We start from the raw sequence: 21,317 nt of genomic DNA, 5'->3' as shown, positions 1-21,317 counted from the left end.
AGCTACCCAATTGAATACTATTAAAACATTGGAATTGATTATGATGTATTATGGTGTGCCATTCCAAATTCAATCTGATAATGCATCCCATTTTCGTGGAAGATTGGTACAGGAATTCTGTGTGGAAAACAATATTGAATGGGTGTTTCATATACCATATTATCCACAGGCCTCGGGTCTTGTGGAGAGGTTGAATGGCCTGCTGAAAGACCAATTGCGCAAATTAACAGATGACAAGTATAAGAATTGGCGAGACGTTTTGCCTCAAGCGCTATTGATTTTGAATAACCGTCCTTTTCTAAATGCTGAATCCCCACTTATGCGTTTGTTTCCTCCGAATGTTGATGCTAAGCCCAATGAGATCAGAGAGACTGTGATGTACTGGGAGATTACTCCCGGAGCTTTGGCTCCATGTAGAGCGACCCCAGGGTCGGCAGGTTTAGACTTGCATGCCATGGATGACACCATTATAAAAAGTAAAGATCGAGTCATCATTGAAACCGGTGTTGGTGTTCATATACCAACTGGAAATTTCGGATTAATCGCCACTAGATCGGGGCTGGCTGTAAAAGGCATTCAGGTGCTTGGAGGAATCATTGATAGTGATTATCAGGGAGAGATTAAGGTGCTCCTGCTGAATAGCAGTGAGGTTGACTTACTGATACATCAAACTGACCGAGTGGCTCAATTGTTAATAATGCCTGTTTTCAGTGGTGAGATCACAAAAGGCACTGCCCCAACGTTGCTAACTGTACGAGGCCAGAAAGGTTTTGGCTCCACAGATAATCCTGGGGCCATAGTTTGGGTGCAGTCGCCTAAGAATCCCCCTGAACAAGCAGAAGTCATTGCAACCGGTCAAGACAACACCATTTTAGTTATGAGACCAGGGAAAGATAGCTGGGAAGCAGTCCCGGCTGACAAATGTTACTTACGAGAATGAATAATGCCTGTATTTGATTCTCTTTTAGATCATTCTTTGGACTGTTGCTGCAGGATGTGTCGGCGTTGGACTCCTTTTGGGCTGGTACGACGAGAGAGGAGGGATCCCATCAACCCGGGCTGAGTTGAGAACCCGAGTGTCGCGTTCCTTCGCTGCGTGGGATTCGTCGCCGAACTTTTGGATTACATTGGCCAAGCAAGTGACTAAAGCCCCTCATTTCTGCTTGACACCGATGAGATCGGTGACGGACATTCTGGCAGCTTGTTTAGTTGCTGTCCCTGCTTCATTGGAGACTTTGACTCATATTTTTAATATATCAAATGCTCGCCCCAATGTTCTTCTGGGCGATTTCGCTGCCCATGAGTATTGCCCCTTGTGTACTGTACTGTCAGACCCGATACCGCCCATCCAGTCCCAAATAGTTACCTATAATATCACACAGGGTGATTTATGTTTTTTCCTTACTTGTGATCCTAGGGTGATTTCTGAATGTATGCGTTTAAGATTGAAAGGTGCTACTTCATTCACCGCTCATGAACGAACTTTGTGCCTTCAAAGGACACCGAAAACATGTACTTCTGTTCAGAATAACATGACTTGCAAGAGTATGGTAGTTACCCCCAGTCACTATCGCACGATGTTGCTGCCTGCCGGATGGCTTTTCTCATGTGGTAATACTTCCTGGCCATATATACCCGCAAATATTTCTGGAGGCCCTTGTGCCATTACTAGACTGAGCTTGCTCATGTTCTCATCACATCCGAATGCCAACTCTTGTGTGATTCGAGATACAGTGAGGTTACAGGAGGATTGTGACTCATCTTTGCATTTATATTCCAAGTCTGAATACCTTAGCCTGGCTATTTCAATTGTTGGTGTTCCTGCTTTGGCAGTTTCTAATGCCAAATCTATTGGGAAAATGGCCTGCTGGATGGTAAAATCCATCAATCATACTTCTACAGTCCTGTCTGACATGCTATTAGACGCCCAGGGTGAACGTAGGGCTATCTTGCAAAATCGAGCGGCCATTGATTATCTTTTGCTTAAACATGGACACGATTGTTCTGATTTTGAGGGTCTTTGTTGTTTTAACTTGTCGGATCATACAAAATCCATTCAAGCTCACATTGATAAATTACATGACTTGACAGAAGAAGTTAGAAAACACATTGACCAGGGCTGGTTTGACTGGCTCTTTAATTGGTTACCTGATTTACATATGTTACGTCAAATATTAGGAGGTATTCTGATTACTATCAGCATTTTGATTTCTATCTGTTGCTTTATTCAGTGTATTCCTTCACTACTTCAATTCTGCACACCTGGTACTAGACATAGATCAGTTAGTCTTGTTTCATATTATTCTTCCACAGATATTAGTTCCGTTTAATGAATGTATAATAGACTGAAGTCAAGGGTGAAATGTTCTGCTCGATTTTCCCGGCCTTCTTGTGAGGAAAAGATGATTAAATGTGACTTCAGTCTCTTACCATTCAAGTCTAAGGGTTAGAGTAGTGAATGGAGCCTATTTACTAGGCACTTCGACATGATTCTGTGCTCTTCCCCATAGATCAGGGCTCGCACACATAGCCTAGGGGATAGATTCGTTAGTATTAGGGATAACCTGTCCTGTAGTGAGGGTATTTCATGGAGCTGTGCTGAATTCAGGCCTGGTAGGCCTCAAACGGGAGAGACTCCATCTTTCTTTCTGCTCCGGCAGCTTGGGATGCTTCTAGGTCAAATGCAATGTTTTAGTTATGAGGTGTTATTCGCTTGGAGAGAACCGGTTCAGGCCGGCCCTTATCGAAGGATTGTATTTTTCTTCATGCCGAAGACACTACATCAGGCCGGCCGGCTGGGAACGTGTCCTTGGTACGGGGAGGTACAAGAATTTGGTGGGCGGCAGGTTACGGGCCGGAATTTTCCATGAGGAAACGCACCTCTATATTAGTGAAAGTCTGAGGCAGTTACATGTTCAGTCCGTAGGCGGCATCTAGCCGTTAGCAGTAAAGCTACTACTTATTCCAGGGAAGACAGACGCCATCTTGAAGGCAGAGAAGAACCGAGAGACAGATGCTTTCCTAACAGAATAGCCAGAGAGGAGAGAGTAGCCGATAAGGAAGAGGTCCCAGTGACTCGGAGAAGGGTGATTCCAGGCGAGCCGAGGCACAGACGAGAAGGGAGCCTAGATGACCACTGAGTGCAGGCTACATACTACTAAGGTGATGTCGACCCTTTCTTATTAGAGTGTACAACTTAATCTTTCACTTTTCTTTGCAGGTTATGTGTTATATCGTAATGCTATGTGATTGTGTATGTAATGAGTAATAAAGTATCCAGTTTGTAGTGAACCAACATGTGCTGCGTGTTCTTGTATAAGAGGGTAGCCTATTCTTCTAGTCAGCTGCGGCTACATGAACAGATGTTAACCCTGATCAGGTAAGTGGTAACTGAATAAGGGAAAGAGGAGCCCCTCGAACCTAAGAACAGGCTATGCTCGAACTGGCAGTCCTTGTGTGATCTGATGAATAGTGAGACTGATTCCCTTTTTGTATGTTATGGTGATCATAGGATGAACTGTCGTATGAGACTGCCGTCTAGGTAGAGAGGTCTGGATTCGTATAGGATCGCGAGGCCGCCACTTGTGATACTGTCGTATGGGCAGAGAGGTCTGGATTCGTAGGGGATCGCGAGGCCGCCACTTGTGATACTGTCGTATGGGCAGAGAGGTCTGGATTCGTAGGGGATCGCGAGGCCGCCGATTGTGCTGAGACTGCCGTCTGGGCAGAGAGGTCTGGGTTCGTATGGGACTGCGAGGCCGCCACTTGTGATACTGTCGTATGGGCAGAGAGGTCTGGATTCGTAGGGGATCGCGAGGCCGCCGATTGTGCTGAGACTGCCGTCTGGGCAGAGAGGTCTGGGTTCGTATGGGACCGCGAGGCCGCCACTTGTGATACTGTCGTATGGGCAGAGAGGTCTGGATTCGTAGGGGATCGCGAGGCCGCCACTTATGATACTGTCGTATGGGCAGAGAGGTCTGGATTCGTAGGGGATCGCGAGGCCGCCGATTGTGCTGAGACTGCCGTCTGGGCAGAGAGGTCTGGGTTCGTATGGGACCGCGAGGCCGCCACTTGTGATACTGTCGTATGGGCAGAGAGGTCTGGATTCGTAGGGGATCGCGAGGCCGCCGATTGTGCTGAGACTGCCGTCTGGGTAGAGAGGTCTGGGTTCGTATGGGACCACGAGGCCGCCACTTGTGATACTGTCGTATGGGCAGAGAGGTCTGGATCCGTATGGGATCGCGAGGCCGCCAATTGTGCTGAGACTGCCGTCTGGGTAGAGAGGTCTGGGTTCGTATGGGACCGCGAGGCCGCCACTTGTGATACTGTCGTATGGGCAGAGAGGTCTGGATCCGGATAGGATCGCGGGGCCGCTACTTGTGATACTGTCGTATGGGCAGAGAGGTCTGGATCCGTATGGGATCGCGAGGCCGCCGATTGTGCTGAGACTGCCGTCTGGGTAGAGAGGTCTGGGTTCGTATGGGACCGCGAGGCCGCCACTTGTGATACTGTCGTATGGGCAGAGAGGTCTGGATCCGTATGGGATCGCGAGGCCGCCGATTGTAAGAGGTCTTGGTATGTATAGTAGGAATCCCCTGTCCTTAGGTGGTAGATATATGTGGTTGCAGGATTGTAAATAGGTTCTAGGGAGGGGGTAACGTTCTGGCTGGGTTAGTGAGGCTCTGATGAGCGGGTTCTATCTGATCCGAAAACCCAAGCAGAACAACTACCTAGCGGCGCAGATGCAATGGGTGGCGGGGTGGCTGGGCGGCAAGCAGCTAGAGGACACTGCCTCGCATGCGACTGCCTGGACGCAGACACAAATCAACACGCTGTTCCACCCGCTGACCCGCGCGCCCTGCCCCTCCCAGATCTACCTGGCAGTGGCGCGCAGATGTTTCCAGCGGTGCCTTCGCCTCACACGCGCGACCACACCGTACGCCCCGGAGTTACTGTTATTGGGCATGCCTGGCCCGACGGGACCGCTCACGGAGGCCCACTTAACAGGATGGGAGCAGGCAGGAGTAGACACGCTGAGTGATCTATATGAAGATGGCGACTTGCTTACGTTCGCCGCCCTGGCTGAAGACACGGCGCTCCCGGCAGGGCAGTTCCTCCTGCATGCCTCCCTCATGCAGACACTCACGGCTTCCTGGGGTGACATGGCGGTGGAGCCGCCGACGCATACCTTCATTCAATATCTGCACGTTATGGGAAATGGCGCGCATGTCATACATTGGCTAGCGCAGGCACTATTGGCGCATTCGCAGCCATCCACTTTGGTGCTGAGGGAGCGCTGGGCGGCAGACAGGGGCAGAGACTGGACAGACAAAGAATGGGCGATGATACTGGCCAGTCCGACTAACGTTCCACGCAACCCCCGCTTTAAACTTATACAATATTACATACTGCAGCGTGCGTATCTCACACCTGAAAAGATAAACAGATATTTCTTGCGGACAGACGCTGTCTGCCAGCGGTGCTCGCTACCGGGAGCGGACCTCTTACATATGCTATGGCATTGCACTGGTGTGCAGGCATACTGGAACGACGTGCTGTCACTGATTGAGCGCGGTACAGATGGACGACTACCACGCACGTGGGAGGCATGCATCTTAGGCTTATACAAGCGCACAAAAGCAAATAAAGTGCAGGCGCGCTTTTGGGACATGGGGCTTGTAACAGCCAAATGCCTGCTCACCAAGCATTGGAAGGCAACGGCCCCCCCGCACATCAGACACTGGAGGGCCTCCTTCGTAAACTGGGCGCAGGCGGAGAGTGCAGTGCTTCTACGTGAGGAAACTGCAGGGCTCCGGATGTTCCCCATCGCCCAAATTTGGGATGACCTCCTTACAGCCCTTCAGGTGGCCTGCCGGAACCGAGGGATAACCTGAGCCTCTGGAGGGCATCGCTGCCCTGCTGGCTGGATGGCGACATCCCTGAGACCATGACGGAGATAGCTCCCGGCCCCCTCTGCTTGCTTACCCCCCTAGCGCCTCTCGCTCTTTACTCTGCAGGGGGCTGCTGCCAGACATCGCCTACAGCGTGTCTATGGTGCGCGCGCGGGGCTTGCTGCCACCGCAGTTTGAGAGGGCGCGCGCGATACTGGGATACGGACACACCCGGGAAGATATGACCACTCCGCCCCATTCCGAGGCCCCCTCCTAGGCATGGAGGAGCACCTCCCTCGTACGAGAGGATAATCTAGGGCTACGGACGCAGACACAGCGGGCTCTTGGCCCCTTTCGACGGCCTCCTGCCCCCCCCTCCCAACCCCCTTCTCTCCCCCCCCCCCACGACCTGCTGCTCGGCACGCCTCCCATATGGCCCAGCTATGCCCCACTTGACAGCTACTGTCTCCTCCCACTCTCATGCAGAACGATCTCCACCTCCCCCCCTCCCCTCTTACTCTGGACCTCACCCGAGTTTTTGACCCTAACCCTGACCCCTCCATTCATAGTACGCACACGGGGAGCAGCTCGGCTGCTGGCTACGCTCCCTGACCGAACCCGTGTCCAACCACAGAAACAGTTGCTGGATGTGTTACCCGACGCCCCCGAGGCGCTGCTCTACCTAGCGCGCTCTGTGTAGCACTGATGAGGCAGCAATGGCACGCACTACGCGCAGACAGCGGCTACGCCTGGCAAACGCGGGATGATCCACTCGAAACGCGCAGAGTTCCATACCAGGCTTGCACAAGCGCTCGGCGGCCTGGGGAGCGCACCGCTGAAGGGACGATAGAGCGTCATGCTCCGCGCGCATAGAGCTGAGCTGCGAACCGGCACACTGGGTTCGTCGGATACACACGCTGACATGTGTGTCTTTGTGAGCTATACTGCAACCTCCTCGTCGCGCTCCAGCTTACGCCCAGAGTAGGACACCAGGGCTCCGTTGCCCGGAGACCTGGGCATTTGGTGGGGAACCTGGTGCCTTGCGCGATTCCCCCTGCGGGCCTAGGGGCTAATCGACGGCGCCGCAATGAGGGCTGGAACATAGCGCCTTCCTCTCTTGCAGGCAATGCGCTTCAGATGCTACACGACGAAAAACAGAAAAGCACCATAGACCCACTTACATACAATGTACACACCTGATTCCTATGCATATGTTCAACTGTTTACCGCCGCCGGACCTCCGGGTTGTCGGCTAACTGGCTGTGTCTCACCTTCTGAACATGTGTATTTTTGTATTGCTGAATTGACGCTTTGGCAAATGGAAGTACAATGTAAATTGATGCAACTGCGGTTAATAAAGGTTTTCAAAAAAAAAAAAATGAGATCTGGTACCATTGTAGGTTGTAATTACATCTAACCCCATCCAATCCAGAGTTCTGGATGGTTACATGGAAACAGGTGCTGTGTGAGCTCACTGCCATCTAGGGGGAGCTGAGTCATTTGCTCCTGGGCAGGCAAAGAGTACTCCACAGGCCAGTTATGTCTACAATAGGAAGTTAACCCCTTCAGTGCCCATGACGAGATAGTCTCGTCATGGAGCGCGGTTGCGCTGTGCCCATGACGAGACTATCTCGTCATGAACCCCGCCCGCTAATGCAACGCCCGGCACAGGGCGTGGAAAGGGCGGGGCACTGAAGAGGTTAAGAAGCAATACACATGTGAGACTGTGTTATTTAAGTTTGCGTGTCTGTGAGTGTGTTTGTCAATAAACCTACTACAAACAGCACCTCCGGAGTGGAGCCTACATGGTGGGAAGCAACTGTCTTTTTTTTTTTCAAACTTGTATTGATTAGCATTTCCGTTAGACATACATTGCATACATTACAGCAAAAGGGATTTCAGAGTCAAAAGCGGAAAGCAGTGCACCATGAAAAGTAATAGGGTTGAACTTGCTTATTCAATCATACCCAAGCCTTCCTTTATGGAAATTCTATGATATCTAGTACAGTTTCCGTTAGTGTGCAGGCCTAGGATATCCCCTTTGCAAAAATGTGAAACGGCAACCCATCTTTCTTTCGCGACAGGATTTTTGCCCTACCCTTCCAACCGGGAAGGTCTCTCTATAAAAACACAATTATAAGAAAAAGAAAGAAAAAATTCCCCAAAGACGGAAAGGAAAAATAAAATAATAAAGGGGAAAAAAACACCCTTCCCAACAACAAGGTAGTGGTGGCAGCTCTAGCTATGAAAATTATTGTACCGTCTGTTCATGTGCTAAATACTTAAATTGGAAGAGATGCATATCCCTGAGTGAAAGCGGACACACTGCCAATGGTAAGCCCCTTGTAAGAAAGGTAACCAGTGGACCCCATTTGTATTCAAAGCTCTTATAGTCATCGCGGAAGATATCCACCATTCTCTCAAGACAAAGTAGTTTCTAGAGCCGCGAATGCCATTGTGAAATAGTGGGAGCTCATTTTTTCTTCCAAGCGGCTGCGATTGTCACTTTAGCAGCTCCTATGCTCGTCCACATGATGGCCTTATCTGCTTTGGTTTGGTGTTTGAGAGAAGGATCACAGATGCCTAGGAAAACCCCTTCTATAGTAGTCGGTATGGGATAGCCTAGCATGGTCTTAATATGTGCTAGGATTTCCTCCCAGAACGGCCTTATGGTGGGACAGTCCCACCAGATGTGTTGGAAATCCCAGAGCAAGCCATAACCCCTCCAACACCTATCAGATGTGTTCGGGAAGATGCGTTTAAGTTTGGCGTGATATAAGTACCAGTCCATCAATGTTTTTACATGTGCTTCTCTTAATTCCAGAGAGTGATTACATTTCGAGATGTCGGACCATAGCACAGTCCATTCCCTATCTAATATTTCTCTTTGTATTACCCCCTTCCACATAGACATATATCTCGGACACACTGAGGGTGTGGAGGAGAGCAGGTTGGTGTGTAGTGGGAGCGGAAAGTGGTCTACTGGTCAGTTCCATTCACTGAGTCCCATACTTTCAATGTAGTGCGGGTGCTGATATATGCATTCACTGGTCTCTTTCTTGGGCTTCCATATTAGGTCCCAGATTGTCCTCCCCACAATAGCTCTATCCATATGAAGCCAATGTTTCTCCGACTCCCACTTGAACCACTTCGTCACTACCCGTAACTGAGCGGCTTTGTAATACAGGCCGAGATTGGGTAATCCCACTCCACCCACTGCTCTGGGGCGTCGCAATAGTGAGAATGATAGTCTTGCTCTCAGTCCTTGCCATATAAACCGGCTAAGCAGGGATTTAATTTTAGGTAGGAGTGTCTAACTCAATAGGTAGAGCCTGAAAAAGATATAGCAGTTTGGGAAGAACCGTCATTTTGATTGCATGTATTCGGCCGAGTCATGAAATAAACAGGGGCTTCCAACGTTTAAGATCGTTTAGAAGTTGTAAGAGAGCAGGCGGGAAGTTCGCCTTGTAAAGCCCCTCCACCCGTGGTGTCAATTGGATCCCCAGGTACTGAAGCGAGTGGTCAGTCCATTGTAGCGGGGATTGAGACTGCAGATCGCTGGCCTCTTCAGCGGAGACCGTGAGATTAAGTATAAATGATTTATCAAGGTTAATCTTAAAGCCTGCTACCGCCTCAAACTTGGCCAGCTCAACTTGCAGAGCAGGAAGCGATATTGAGGGTTCTGCGAGGGAAAGGAGCACATCGTTTGCAAAAAGACATTTTGTGGTCGTCACCCCCGAAGGGTATCCCTTTAATTGCATGAGTCTCTCGATACTCAATACTAAGGGCGAATAGTAAGGGCGACAGTGGGCACCCTTGTCTCGTGCCTCTCGTAAGGGAAAAGGAGGCCGACAGTACTCCATTTACCTGCACCCTAGAGTGGGGTTGAGTGTAGTTAGCTTTAATCATTTGGATAAATCTATCTGCGAAGCCAAAGTGTTTTATCGTGTTGAAAAGAAAGGTCCAATCCACCCGGTCAAAGGCCTTCTCGGCATCTACACCAACCAGCACCCCTGGGATCTTGCGTTTGGTTACTTTTTCAATGAGATGTATTGTGCACCTGATATTGTTGTGTGTCTGGCGTCCTTTGATGAAGCCGGTTTGGTCAGGGTGGATTAGGTCTGGCATCAGATCATTTATCTGAGCTGTCAGAATAGCAGAGTAAAGTTTTGCGTCTGAATTTAAAAGCGTAATAGGGTGATAGGAGGTACACTGCTGCGCATTTTACCCGGGTTTAGGGATGACTGTCACTACCACCTCGGCCATTGAGGGTGTCACCTCTCCGGCCTCCGCCATGTGATTAAAAAGACCTGTGAGGTGCGTAGTAAGGTCAGGTGCAAAGGTTTTATAGAAATGGGCCGTCAGTCCGTCAGGTCCAGGGGACTTGTGTACTTTAAGAGCAGTGATGGCTGCAGTCACTTCCTCCGCTGTTATAGGAGCTATGAGTCTGTCATTTTTACATTGTGATACTTGGGGAAATTGGAACTCCTGGAGATAATTTCCTGCAACTCAACATCTCTGGGTTCTCCGGTGTAAAGGGATCTATAAAAGGAACCAAAAATATCTGCTTTGTCTTTATCAGTCTGTATTAGCTCATTGTTCTTATCCCGTATACCTCCAATGTATTCCCTTTCGAGTTTCTCTTTCAGTTGTCTAGCTAAGTGTTGGCCTATTTTATTCCCCTGGGTGTAAGAGATGTGACGCAGCTTTAAGAGCGTGAGTTCTGCCCTATAGATAGCCTTTAGTTTATCCCGCAATGCAGTAAGGGTGCGTAGGGAAGTCCTAGTAGGGTTTGATTTATGTGTCTTCTCAACCAATTCTAATTCTATCTCCAGATCCTCCCTCTCCTTAGCACGTTGTCGATGTAATGTGGAATTCAGCTCTATGCATTTTCCCCTTATGACTGCTTTAAAAGCGTCCCATTTATTGCCGACGGAGGTGTCCTCAGCTATATTTAATTTTAAAAAAACTGTGATCGCTTCTCGTAGTTCGGTGCGTAACACCCTGTCTCGTGTAAGGGAAGTCATGAAATACCATTTAGGAGTGGTCGCCGAGCCCGCCCCCCACTGCAAGCAAATCGAAATGGGACACTGATCGGAAAGGGAGAGGGGGAAAATCTTAGCCTCCTTGAGGGTGCCCATTAGGTTTTCACTGAGAAAGATATAATCCAATCTGGAATAGGTATGGTGTACGTGGGAGTAGAACGTATAGTCCCTAGAATGAGGGTACAGAGTACGCCAGGTGCCGCGGATACCAGTGTCATTTATTCTCCTTTTAATTTCTGCATTGAAGGAACTAGATTCAGCTCGGTGTGAGTGTGTGCTGTCCAAGCCCACCTGCCAGGTGAGGTTAAAGTCTCCCATTAGGATCGTTGGCCCTTCCGCAAAGTCATCTATCTTGTCTAGTAGGGTATCTAAAAAGCCCCTTATGGCCAGTGTTGGTCGCGTAAGCGGCGATAAAAGTACTAAGTTTACCCTTCAGTGTGCCCTTAACCATAACTATCCTGCCCTCCTTATCTGAGTATATATCTAGTGGTTGAAACTTCATCTATGTATGGAATAGGAGTGCAACTCCCCAGTGCTTAGTGAGTGCTGAGGATTTGTAAATAAGGGGGTATTGTTTGTGTTTGAGCCTCAATTCTTCAGCTCTCCAGAGGTGCGTCTCCTGGAGCGCCACTATGTCAAAGTGGTGATCAGTGAGATATTTCCTGATTTTCTTTCTCTTTTGTGGTGAATTTAATCCTTTGACGTTCCAAGAACCTATAGAAATTACCATTGTCCCTTAGCTACCTCCCCCTCCCTTCTCACATCCCCCTCGTGTAGTATACTTATCATGGTCAAAAGTAAACACGTGTAGATCCCCCAGGTAAGCCTGTCTTGATGGTTGTTCCCTAATCAAAAGGCCGGTGTGTTGTCTATTTGTGTGCCGCTGCTACCATTCCCTTAACCTCCCCCCTCCCCAAAAACTAAGAAATAAAAGAAAAAACCTAACCCCCAACTTTACCAACATTAACAAGTGTCGGATCAATGGTGAGTCTCCGATCATAGATGTAATCATCTATCCAGACGTGTTGGTGGATGGCGTGACCGATGTCCCCATCCGCGCCCGTCTCGGCATATCAAAAGTATCAGAGTGCACCTTGTAGGATGGCTCTCCGAAGTCGAGTAGCTCCATTTTATCCGCAGCCCTGAGTTGGTCGTCGTGCTTTGAAAGTGTCATTGCCTTCAACTGTGCACTATTGTCTGATGAAGGGAGGAGCATTACTCCGCAGCCCCTGTGAAATTACATACTATAGTCTCTGGTCTCCATCATCACTTGTGATTCCCCCTTGAGCTCATGGACCACTGTAACGGCGATAGGTCAGACCGCTTTGCCCCTTGTACTTTAATTTGGGAAGGTTTAAGATCGGTTTCAGAGAGTCCCAGTAAGTCCATACCTTCCTTCAGATCTGTAACATGGCGTAGCTTGTTTTTGTACTCAAAACTAAGTCCAAACGGGTATGTCAAGCGGTATCTGGTTTTTTTGACGCTGAGTAGTTTGGAGGTAATGGGTCGAAATTGCTGCCTCCGTGCTAAGGTTGAGGGTGCCAGGTCTTGATAGATGCTGCATGTGTGATCCTGGAAAGAGATCGTGTTATGCTTCCTGGCCGCCAGCAAGACTGCTTCTTTCACCTTATAGGAGTGGAATTTCGCCAGTACGTCTCGTGTGCGCCTCTGTCTTCCCGTCGATGGTTCTCCAAATAGATGGGCACGCTCTAACTTCATCTTAAGTGTTTGTGGGCTCAGGATCTCTGCAAATAGGCCCTCGAGGAAAGCTTCAAGATCGTGGCCTTCTGCTCCCTCCTCCAGGTCCCGGACCCTTATGTTGTCTCTTCGAGCCCTGTTCTCCAAATCTTCTGCTTTCAATTGGGTTAGAAGTAGTTGATCTTGGAGGGCATGCATCTTGTCCTGCATGTCAGAGGTTCGTTTGTCGACTTCCTGAGTCTGCGTCTCTATATCTACCATTCTGACTCCCACGGAGTCCACGTCCTATTGGAGGGTGGCTAATCTTTCACTGAGATCGGTCTTCAGCTGATCAATGGAGGCTTTAATGTCCTGACCAAGCTCTTTTCGGAGTTCTGTTTTGAAATCTTGCAGGGAGGCCATGAGATCATACTTCGTGAGGGTCATGGTGTCTGTATTGTCATCGCGTTCTAAAGGCAACTGCTTATCCACTGGGGAGAAGAAATTGGAAACTTTAGTCAGAGCTTTGGTCAGCGTCTTCTTTGACGGCATAGAGGCGAGTCCAGTGATCTCTCCTCTGCAACCTTACGGAAAGGCCTCTACCATCCTCTTCTATCTCTGCTGGCGGCTGATGTCACGGATTGCTGGCGGCCACCTATAAGACTCTGTTCCCTCACTTCCCGCAATCCACTGAACTCTCATCGTGTTAGCACCAATCCTCTAGGGTACAGGTCGAGGTGTGGGTGTCAGCCTGTCAAATTCTCCCCACACCTGCTGATCATCAGGGGTTCTGCCTTGCTGTGCTGCAGCTGGTCTGTTCCTCCCGCCAGTGCAAGTCCTCACTATGTGCTCTTACTGCGATGGGAAGGATCTTCACATTTCAGGGCCCAGATGCGTTGCCATCACCCTCTTATCTGCCGGTTCACACTGTGAAGATAGTGTTGCAGCCAGGCTCCTCCTGTACTTCAGCACCATCTCCTCATGGCCTTTCAATTTGTAGTGCCTCTCGGTGGGGCGCTACAGTCATTAAATGACGTGAGCTCCCCAGCGCGCCCGAGCCCTCGATCGTACCATGACACTGTCGTTGTGTGGCTCTACACCCGCGAGAAGGCAGAGGTTGTTTGCAGGCTCCACACGGCCTTTTTAACAGTGGGCACTCGTGTCTAATCCACCATTTTAGGGTCAGGCACGGGTGCTATGGCTCCCAGGATTCGGCCGACCCCCCCACCCTGTCTGGCCCAGGTTAGGTATTGCAGGCCTGAATCTCTCCGCTTGTGGAGCGCCGTCTGATCTTCTAGTACACTAGGCCCCCCGCACCTGATGGTAGCAGCGCTGTAGTGCGAACGCTTGCACCAGATGTCACTGAAATCTGCCCCCGCAATTTCCTGCTTCATCAGGGGCGGCAATGGTGTTCACCGATGTGTCCCAGGTCTTGAGGGGAGCGGAGATCCAGAGCCGCTCTAACAACGTGGTCTCCCCCGTGTCCGGCAGGCTCCTTTTCGATTCAGAGAGAGGCAGGCACCATTTTGTGAGGGTCCGCCATCGTACTTCTGTGGCTCCGTTTCACGCTTCTACGCAACGCCCGTTGCAACTTCTTGGCACCACTACATGTACCAGCCTTAGAGATTTCGCTCGGTGTTCGTGGCGGCAGTGGCGGTCTCGTATTTCCGTGGATATGATCCGGAGACTCAAGCACGGACCGGGAGCCAAGACGGATTACGTCCGCTCGGCCATCTTGCCCGGCCTCGTCCCCGGCAACTGTCTTTTTAACTATCCTATGGCGTTTTGTACATGAGTAAATCCAGACATCTCAGTGATTCACAAAGAAAATGTTTTAGAAAATGGGGCATTAAAATTACAAAATATATAAGGCTAACCCAATGCACAAGCAAGAAATTAAAGCCAGATCTTCTCAATTGAAGTTTGAGTTATTTAAAAATCACAATGAATCTTATTATAACTCAGTTCTGTGAGATGCAATTGACAAGAAAATGACTGGCAAAAACTGCTCGTCAGCACACTTAACAATTACCTATTCTTGGTCCACTGAAAGACAATGTGCACAGGCAGAAGATCAAGAAAGATTAATTAAAGATTGGAGTTGGCTGCCCTATACCAATAGGCACAAAAAGAATTGAAATTCAATTCAGCATCTGAGCACTGAAAATAAACATTTAACCATTGACTCATTAAACATCTGTATTTGCAATGTTTAGCTAATTTAATCCAGATGAAGATGCTATGGCATATTTGAAGTAATATCAAATATTTATCATCCAGGAGACATGGAACATAAACCCTACTCCGTTAATTGAATATCAAAACTGTGCAAAGAAAGAAAAGGCAAAAGGTTGGCCAAAGGAGGAATATTCAATATTTGTAACCTGTGGGTTTCAGTTGCACATTACAAAAATAAACGTTAAGATAGCAATGGGTGTTAGCAATCAAAACTGAGGGGTGGTCACATACCCAGCAATGGCCCCTGACCATTTAACAAAAGGTGTGCTCCCACTGCAGAGAACTGGCTGCTGCTGCTGCTGTTAACACACTGGTCCGAAAGCTGTTACTCAATCGCTCACCAGTGTGTATAGGAGAGAGGGTGGAGATCATGACACCAGTGCAATTGTGAGGAAAATAAGAAACAATGTTCTTACCAGCCTGAGATAAAGAAACAGCTGTTTCATGATCGATAAAAATTGTAAAAGTGTGGTAGAAGAGGCAATTTAACCAGGGTATGCAAAGATATAAATGGAGTCATATTGGCATGTGTTGTGGGAGAAGCAGAAGGAGGCAATCATGTTTTGTGCACAGATAGTCAAGAAAATAAGAAAGCCAGAAAGAATAGATCTAAAATTAAATTCATGGTGAATGAGAAAGGTACATGTTTACCACAATACCAACGTTTCTTCTTGAGAGAACTTGGTTAGAGGGAAGGCTTAAGCCTCGTGACGTACATCGCAAGGCATATGTCAGAGAAAATACATGCACATTTGGTATAACTGAACCAATTTTAAATTCAAGGGGCGCAAGACAAAAGTGAAACTCTATGTAGCGCGTTGTAGGCCTGCGATATTAAGATGGTTACATCAATGTGATCTCCATGTTATTTTGGAGCCCAGGTCAACGGACCAAGAGTTGGTAGTACAAGGGGGGAATATATTGGAGAGTGTAGTGGATAAAAATAATGATGTTTTTCAAAGCATGACTGACATTGTAAATGGGTACGTACATAAGATTAAGTTGAAAGGTGGTGGAAATTTCTGTTAGACATAGTTGCCAGGGATGAAGTTAAGAATATGTTGAAGGAAATGGAGTAAGAGGAAATTAATTGGCCAGTTAAAGCCTATGAGTGGCTTTCACCACTGGGCATCACAAAGAAGTCGCATGGCTGCTGAGGATGTGCATAGATCTAAGAAGTTTGAACAACTAGATACCATGGGCAGTTTTACACTGACAAACATAAATGAAATAATCCTTATTTTGGATAAAGCAATGGTTTTGACAATACTTGAATCAAAATCAGTTGGAAGAAGATTATCAGTTCACTGGGCTTCACTTTGGGTTGGCAGCTGCCAGTGTCTTCCAACATATGATCAACAAACTGTTCTAAGATCAAAGAATGTTGATTTCTTCCAGGATGATAATTTGGATGAATGGAGGACTGAGTGTGAGTAGAGCTAAGCCTTGGAAGAAGTGTTAAAGATTATAGGGCCTGATTACAAGTTTGTCGCAGTTGCGACCGCTCTCCGTCAGCACAGCTGCGCAAAACTTGTGCAAGGACTGCCATGAACATGTGTACGACGGACGATCCTTCACCTTTCCCATGGCGGTCCTTGGAAACCAGGCACCGCAATGGTAACGGCAAAAGAGATCCAGCACGGCATGTAAGGTGATGTCCATACCATGCTGGAACTTTGGGGTTATACAGACATGGGGCACATGGTGTGCCACCCAAATGCATCCCCATGGCGTGGGGCATGGGAGCCATGTAGGGCCCCATTTGTTCCTCAATCACCAGCCTTTCCATGGCGGGTCTCCTGTCATGAAATGGCTGGCGGAACTTATAATATTCTCAGCCGGACTGTGCCAGTCCTGCTGAGCATACTACATTGTTGCGCACCTCCGTCACCACGAAGGAACAACTGTTCCCTGGTGCAGCCGGCGGTCCTCCGCCGCAATGACTTTACAAGTTGTAATGTGGCTGATGGGCCACCGCAAGTCTGGCGGTCCCAAGACCACCAGACTTGTAATCAGGCCCTTAGATGGCTCTGCACAAAGAAAAGTGTTAATTCATACAGGAAGAGATTGAACACCCTAGGTATGCAATTTTAGGTCAAGGGGAGAAACCCACAGAGGACCTAATAAGGTTGATCTGATTGGCTCCTTTCCCACATGGAAAAGATCAATTTTAATCTTATAAAGGACTTATATATTAATCGAAGTTTGCTGAAAACTTTACAGTGAAAACAGAGTCCATGACAGAATTTTTAAAGAAAGGATTTCAAGTGGAGAGCTAGGCAAGAGAAGAATTTTAGACAAATCAAAAATGAAATTTGAATTAAAAAACATTATCCCCATTTGATACAAAATCAGCCAGTGTTTTGACTCTTGATGCCAGCGCTCAGGGGGTATGAGCGATGTTTACCCAAGTGAGGGGGGAAGTAAAAAGACCAATGGCCTTTGCTTCAAGACAAGATCACTGAACACTGTAGAAAGCAATAATTCAGTAGTAGAGAGGAAGGCTTTGGAAGCAACTTGGGCTGCAGAATATGTTCGCACTTGTGTAGAATGAGTTTTATTTTCACACAGACCACAAGCCACTTTTGAAGAAGCTGCAGCTGGGAGGAGAGTGCATTGGTTCAGCAAGACTGTCAAGATTTGTCTCCAGGTTACAATAATTCCAATAGGAAGTAGAATATTTAGTAGGGTGCTGGCCCAATGCATCACCAGTCCTGTGTTGGTAATGGACTGTGTGGTGGTGGGAGCGGGTTCATGTTCTTCTCATCACTGTCTGTAAAACATATTGCTTTTTACCAACTGCATTGAAAATATATTGAGGGGATCTGGGGTTACTAGCTATTCTCACTCAGTGCAATGTGGGACAAGTCTGAATATCTTTTACCATTATTGCCTCTAGTTTCTAGTCAGGCCTTGGAAATGCACACAGGCCAATAGGCCATTAATTCTGAAAACTCAGTAGAACCTGGGCAGAGTTACTCACCTGTGATCCATGCATGACATTTGATTAACACTGCCCCAGTGCTACCGGTCATTCAGAGGCAATTGACTATCAGAAAATCCCCTGATAGCTTGATGGAGTGAAATTTCTTGTCAGTACATGACCAGTGATGCAAGTAAGTCAAACATAGTGGTTTTCTGTGAAACAATCCTCACTGGATGATTTGTTTTTTCAGATCGTACCTCGATTTTGTGTCTTCTGGTATGAGTGTGTGCAGCGAAGAGGTGCATCATCCTTGAACAGTTTAACTGCAAGTCTACAAATATCCAGCAGTAGTACAAATAGTCTCTACGACCTCATCGATTCAGTCTCATTTGGAGGTTTCCAGCAAGACTGTTGGGAGCAGGTTCTGGCTCAGTGGAGTACTGCATCCTCTATTGAAAATTGTGTTTAAATTTGTGGTCACAAGTTGGACCCCCAGTGATCGCATTCAGACTTTCAGCCTTTTAAGATTGATAAAATGAGCTCATTTCAGTTGGTAACAATAAAAGTCTTCTATTGTGCCCAGACACCACTTACCTGTTGACAACTGCTATAAAAATAGAATGGAATACAAAGAAAGACAACAGTTTGGCGCCCATCCACTGGGGAAAGCAGAGAGCACTGCACTATACTGTGAAGAGGTCCTGCAGCTCTGAAAATGCCCAATAGCAGCAGCCTGGGAAACTGTGCTCACACAATTTAAAGACTGACTGCTGATGATCCTCTCCCCCTGCCCGCTAATGCTCTGTGATCTTAATGAGTCCCTACCATCCCCTCCACCCCCCATGCTGTCCGGATGGACAGACCTGAGAGTTCATATACCCGCCACACTGATTTCCCTCTACCCCCAGTAACCCTGCCCATGTTCACCTCCTTTCTCCAGGATGAACACCTGCCAGTATCACTCGTGTCCCCTCCCTCTGTTACCTCCTACTTTTCATGGTTTTTCCCAGTTTCCCTGTGTCCCCTGTTAGCGCAAGAGGTTTTTACCCACTCTCCCCTTCATGTTGCATTTGTTTGTATGGAGTGCCTGTGACGCTTAACCTTCAACCCTAATCTCATTGCCTCCACACGAATCTCCATACCGAAACTCACAACCCACGGTGTCATACTGTCTGTGGAACACTTATGTTTGGCACTGATTATTGATATATGCCTGCTTAACATGTGTTGAAATCCGCTTGCTGGAGGACCTTCTGACCTTTCGGAGGGCTATAAAAACCTTCTTGTTTTAGCTGTTTCTTAGTTTCTGTTTTTAGCCTGTGGTTGTGTTACGTGCTACCTTGTCTCTGCGCCAGGACGCTCCTTGGCTGGAGTATCTGTGCGCACAATAAATAGTCGTAACATAACATAACATAACTCAATATTTATTTTTTCATTGTTGTGACATGACCGTTGGCTACATTCTTCTTTTACTGTACCAAGCAAGACATTTTGTAACCAGATTCTCGCACAAAAGTAATAAAACCTCAGTAAAAAAGTTTTTTTATTTTTTTTAAAGACAGCAGTGTGTGATGGGGAAATAAAATGGGAGGCTGTATTTTGACATGGGGGAGTGGGAGACTTCCAAGGATGTGAATGGAAACCTGAATCATTGATCAGTAGCGAAGTATGAAGCATTTGAAAAAGTGAATTATTAAAGTGATATTAGTTAAAGCCAATTATTAAACCAGAAAGCCATTTGCAAATATGAATGATGTATATTTGTTTCTGGTTGGCACCAAGCATTGACCTATTCCTAAAGCCTGAATGTTGAATTAAGATCGCTCATCAGATTAGAATTGGCTTGATTTGGGTTCCATATGTCGAAAAGTAGATGTATATTTTTGTGAAGATGGTGGGGTTGATGTGACATCGAGACCTAGCTCGACCGTACTTGGTTTTCATTCAGCGCGATAAGAACTCTGCTTTTGTTAATTTTTTTTTTTAAACTAAATTAATTTTAATTCTATACATCACTTATAATAATTATTAATACACATATTATCAAGTTTTTTGGGGATGGAAATATATTTTTTAATTTATAGTTCCATTAATTAAAGTTTAAATTTGAAATGAAATTCAAAATTTATTTAATAGTGTTGAAGCATTTTGTTTCTACATTTAAAGTACATATATATAATGAACTGACATTACTTTTTAACATAAAAATATTTGTAATATTTATTTTCGAGGTAAACAATTTTGTTTTTAATTTTTCCTATAATTACCCGTAGGAAAACTTGGCAGTTGGGTGGAGATCTCCACTACAGAATCAGTGGCTGGCTTGTGTAGTGCTGGGCTGACTTCTGTTTTTTGTTTTTGTTTTGATAGTAAATTATATTTAGAGTTTGTGAGTACTGAGAAGTAGTAAACTTACTCAAAAGTGTAAACTTACTCAAAAGTGTAAGTTACCTTTGTGAATCAGGTTCAATGTACCTAAAGAACGGTGAGAAAACAGACAAACTGATAAACAGATATATGGAAATTATTTTTAAAGAGATAACCGCAGCAAAAAAGGAATATTAGATGAATGGATCTTTATAGTCAATAAACCAATGTATCGGCATACTTGTTTGGAGTTGACCTAGTATGCTGAATTCTGGATTGTATGTGAGCACCTGCAATTACAACTCTGGGATTGTTATGATGTACATTTGTAAAGGATGCCTGTTCCTATGGTCATGTTTCTAATATATGTATTCCTTTAAGGATTACTGTGAGTGACATTGCTCTGAAACAATCAGCCATATGTGAGAGGGCTTTTACACATGTTTTTCCAACACTATACGATTTATGACATTGGCTCTGTGGACACAGAAAAGACTAGAGCACCTGTCACTATGAGAAACTTCAAGAGAGCTACATCCACTACTGGAACACGTAATTAGGTACTTTAACATCTTTTTGTGGAAGACATAACCAAATAGGTAGAATCTGTATTATTTTAACTAAAACATCATAAAATAATAACACATTTGAAAAGAACCAATAAAAGAAAAAATATACCTAACCAATAATAAAGTTAAAATGTTTACCATTTTAACAAATTGAAATAATTCCTAGGTCTTTTTAGTTCTTGTAAGCTTGTTATGAGGGTATTTGTGACATTTTCCTCATTAGTAGCCAATATATGTTATTACAAGTATGTACATTATTGAAGTATAATCCCACCTGGAGATTTCCAAGATATGAGAATAGTGCTACGATTTAAGATATGATTTTCAGTAGAAATTCAAATGGCGTTTTACTCAAAACAGCACTGGATGTAAAGCTAGTGTAGCTGTAATACAATTTACACTCTAAGGGGGCGCCTCTGATGGAAAAGGTGCACTTCAACAGACATCTCAGATTCATGACCATACATTTACTCTTAGTGGCATTTATAACAAATTCTCTTTTGGAGTAATATATGCTGAATCCCTCCAGTAAGTGGTATATTTATTTCTCAGTTATTGTCACATGCACTATTTTTAAATGTTGTCTCCACCAAGCTTAGATGTG

General features: G+C 46.4%; 1 protein-coding gene across 3 annotated transcripts in view; it reads left to right on the top strand.

Annotated features, from left to right (window-relative positions):
* LOC146860859 (interferon regulatory factor 3-like) overlaps positions 1 to 19,185 on the top strand; it is a 147,383-nt gene extending 128,198 nt beyond the window's left edge. For all 3 annotated transcript variants that reach the window (XM_085644836.1, XM_085644837.1, XM_085644835.1), the window contains one exon: positions 18,028 to 19,185. In XM_085644836.1, coding sequence (XP_085500962.1) covers positions 18,028 to 18,246 — 219 coding nt within the window. In that variant the 3' untranslated portion in view covers positions 18,247 to 19,185. The remainder of the gene's footprint in view (positions 1 to 18,027) is intronic.
* The last annotated feature ends 2,132 nt before the right edge of the window (positions 19,186 to 21,317 follow it).

This window comes from Triturus cristatus, chromosome 3_1, assembly GCF_964204655.1.
Source record: "Triturus cristatus chromosome 3_1, aTriCri1.1, whole genome shotgun sequence".
NCBI lineage: Eukaryota > Metazoa > Chordata > Amphibia > Caudata > Salamandridae > Triturus > Triturus cristatus.
This window is presented reverse-complemented; position numbering and strand designations above follow the sequence as displayed.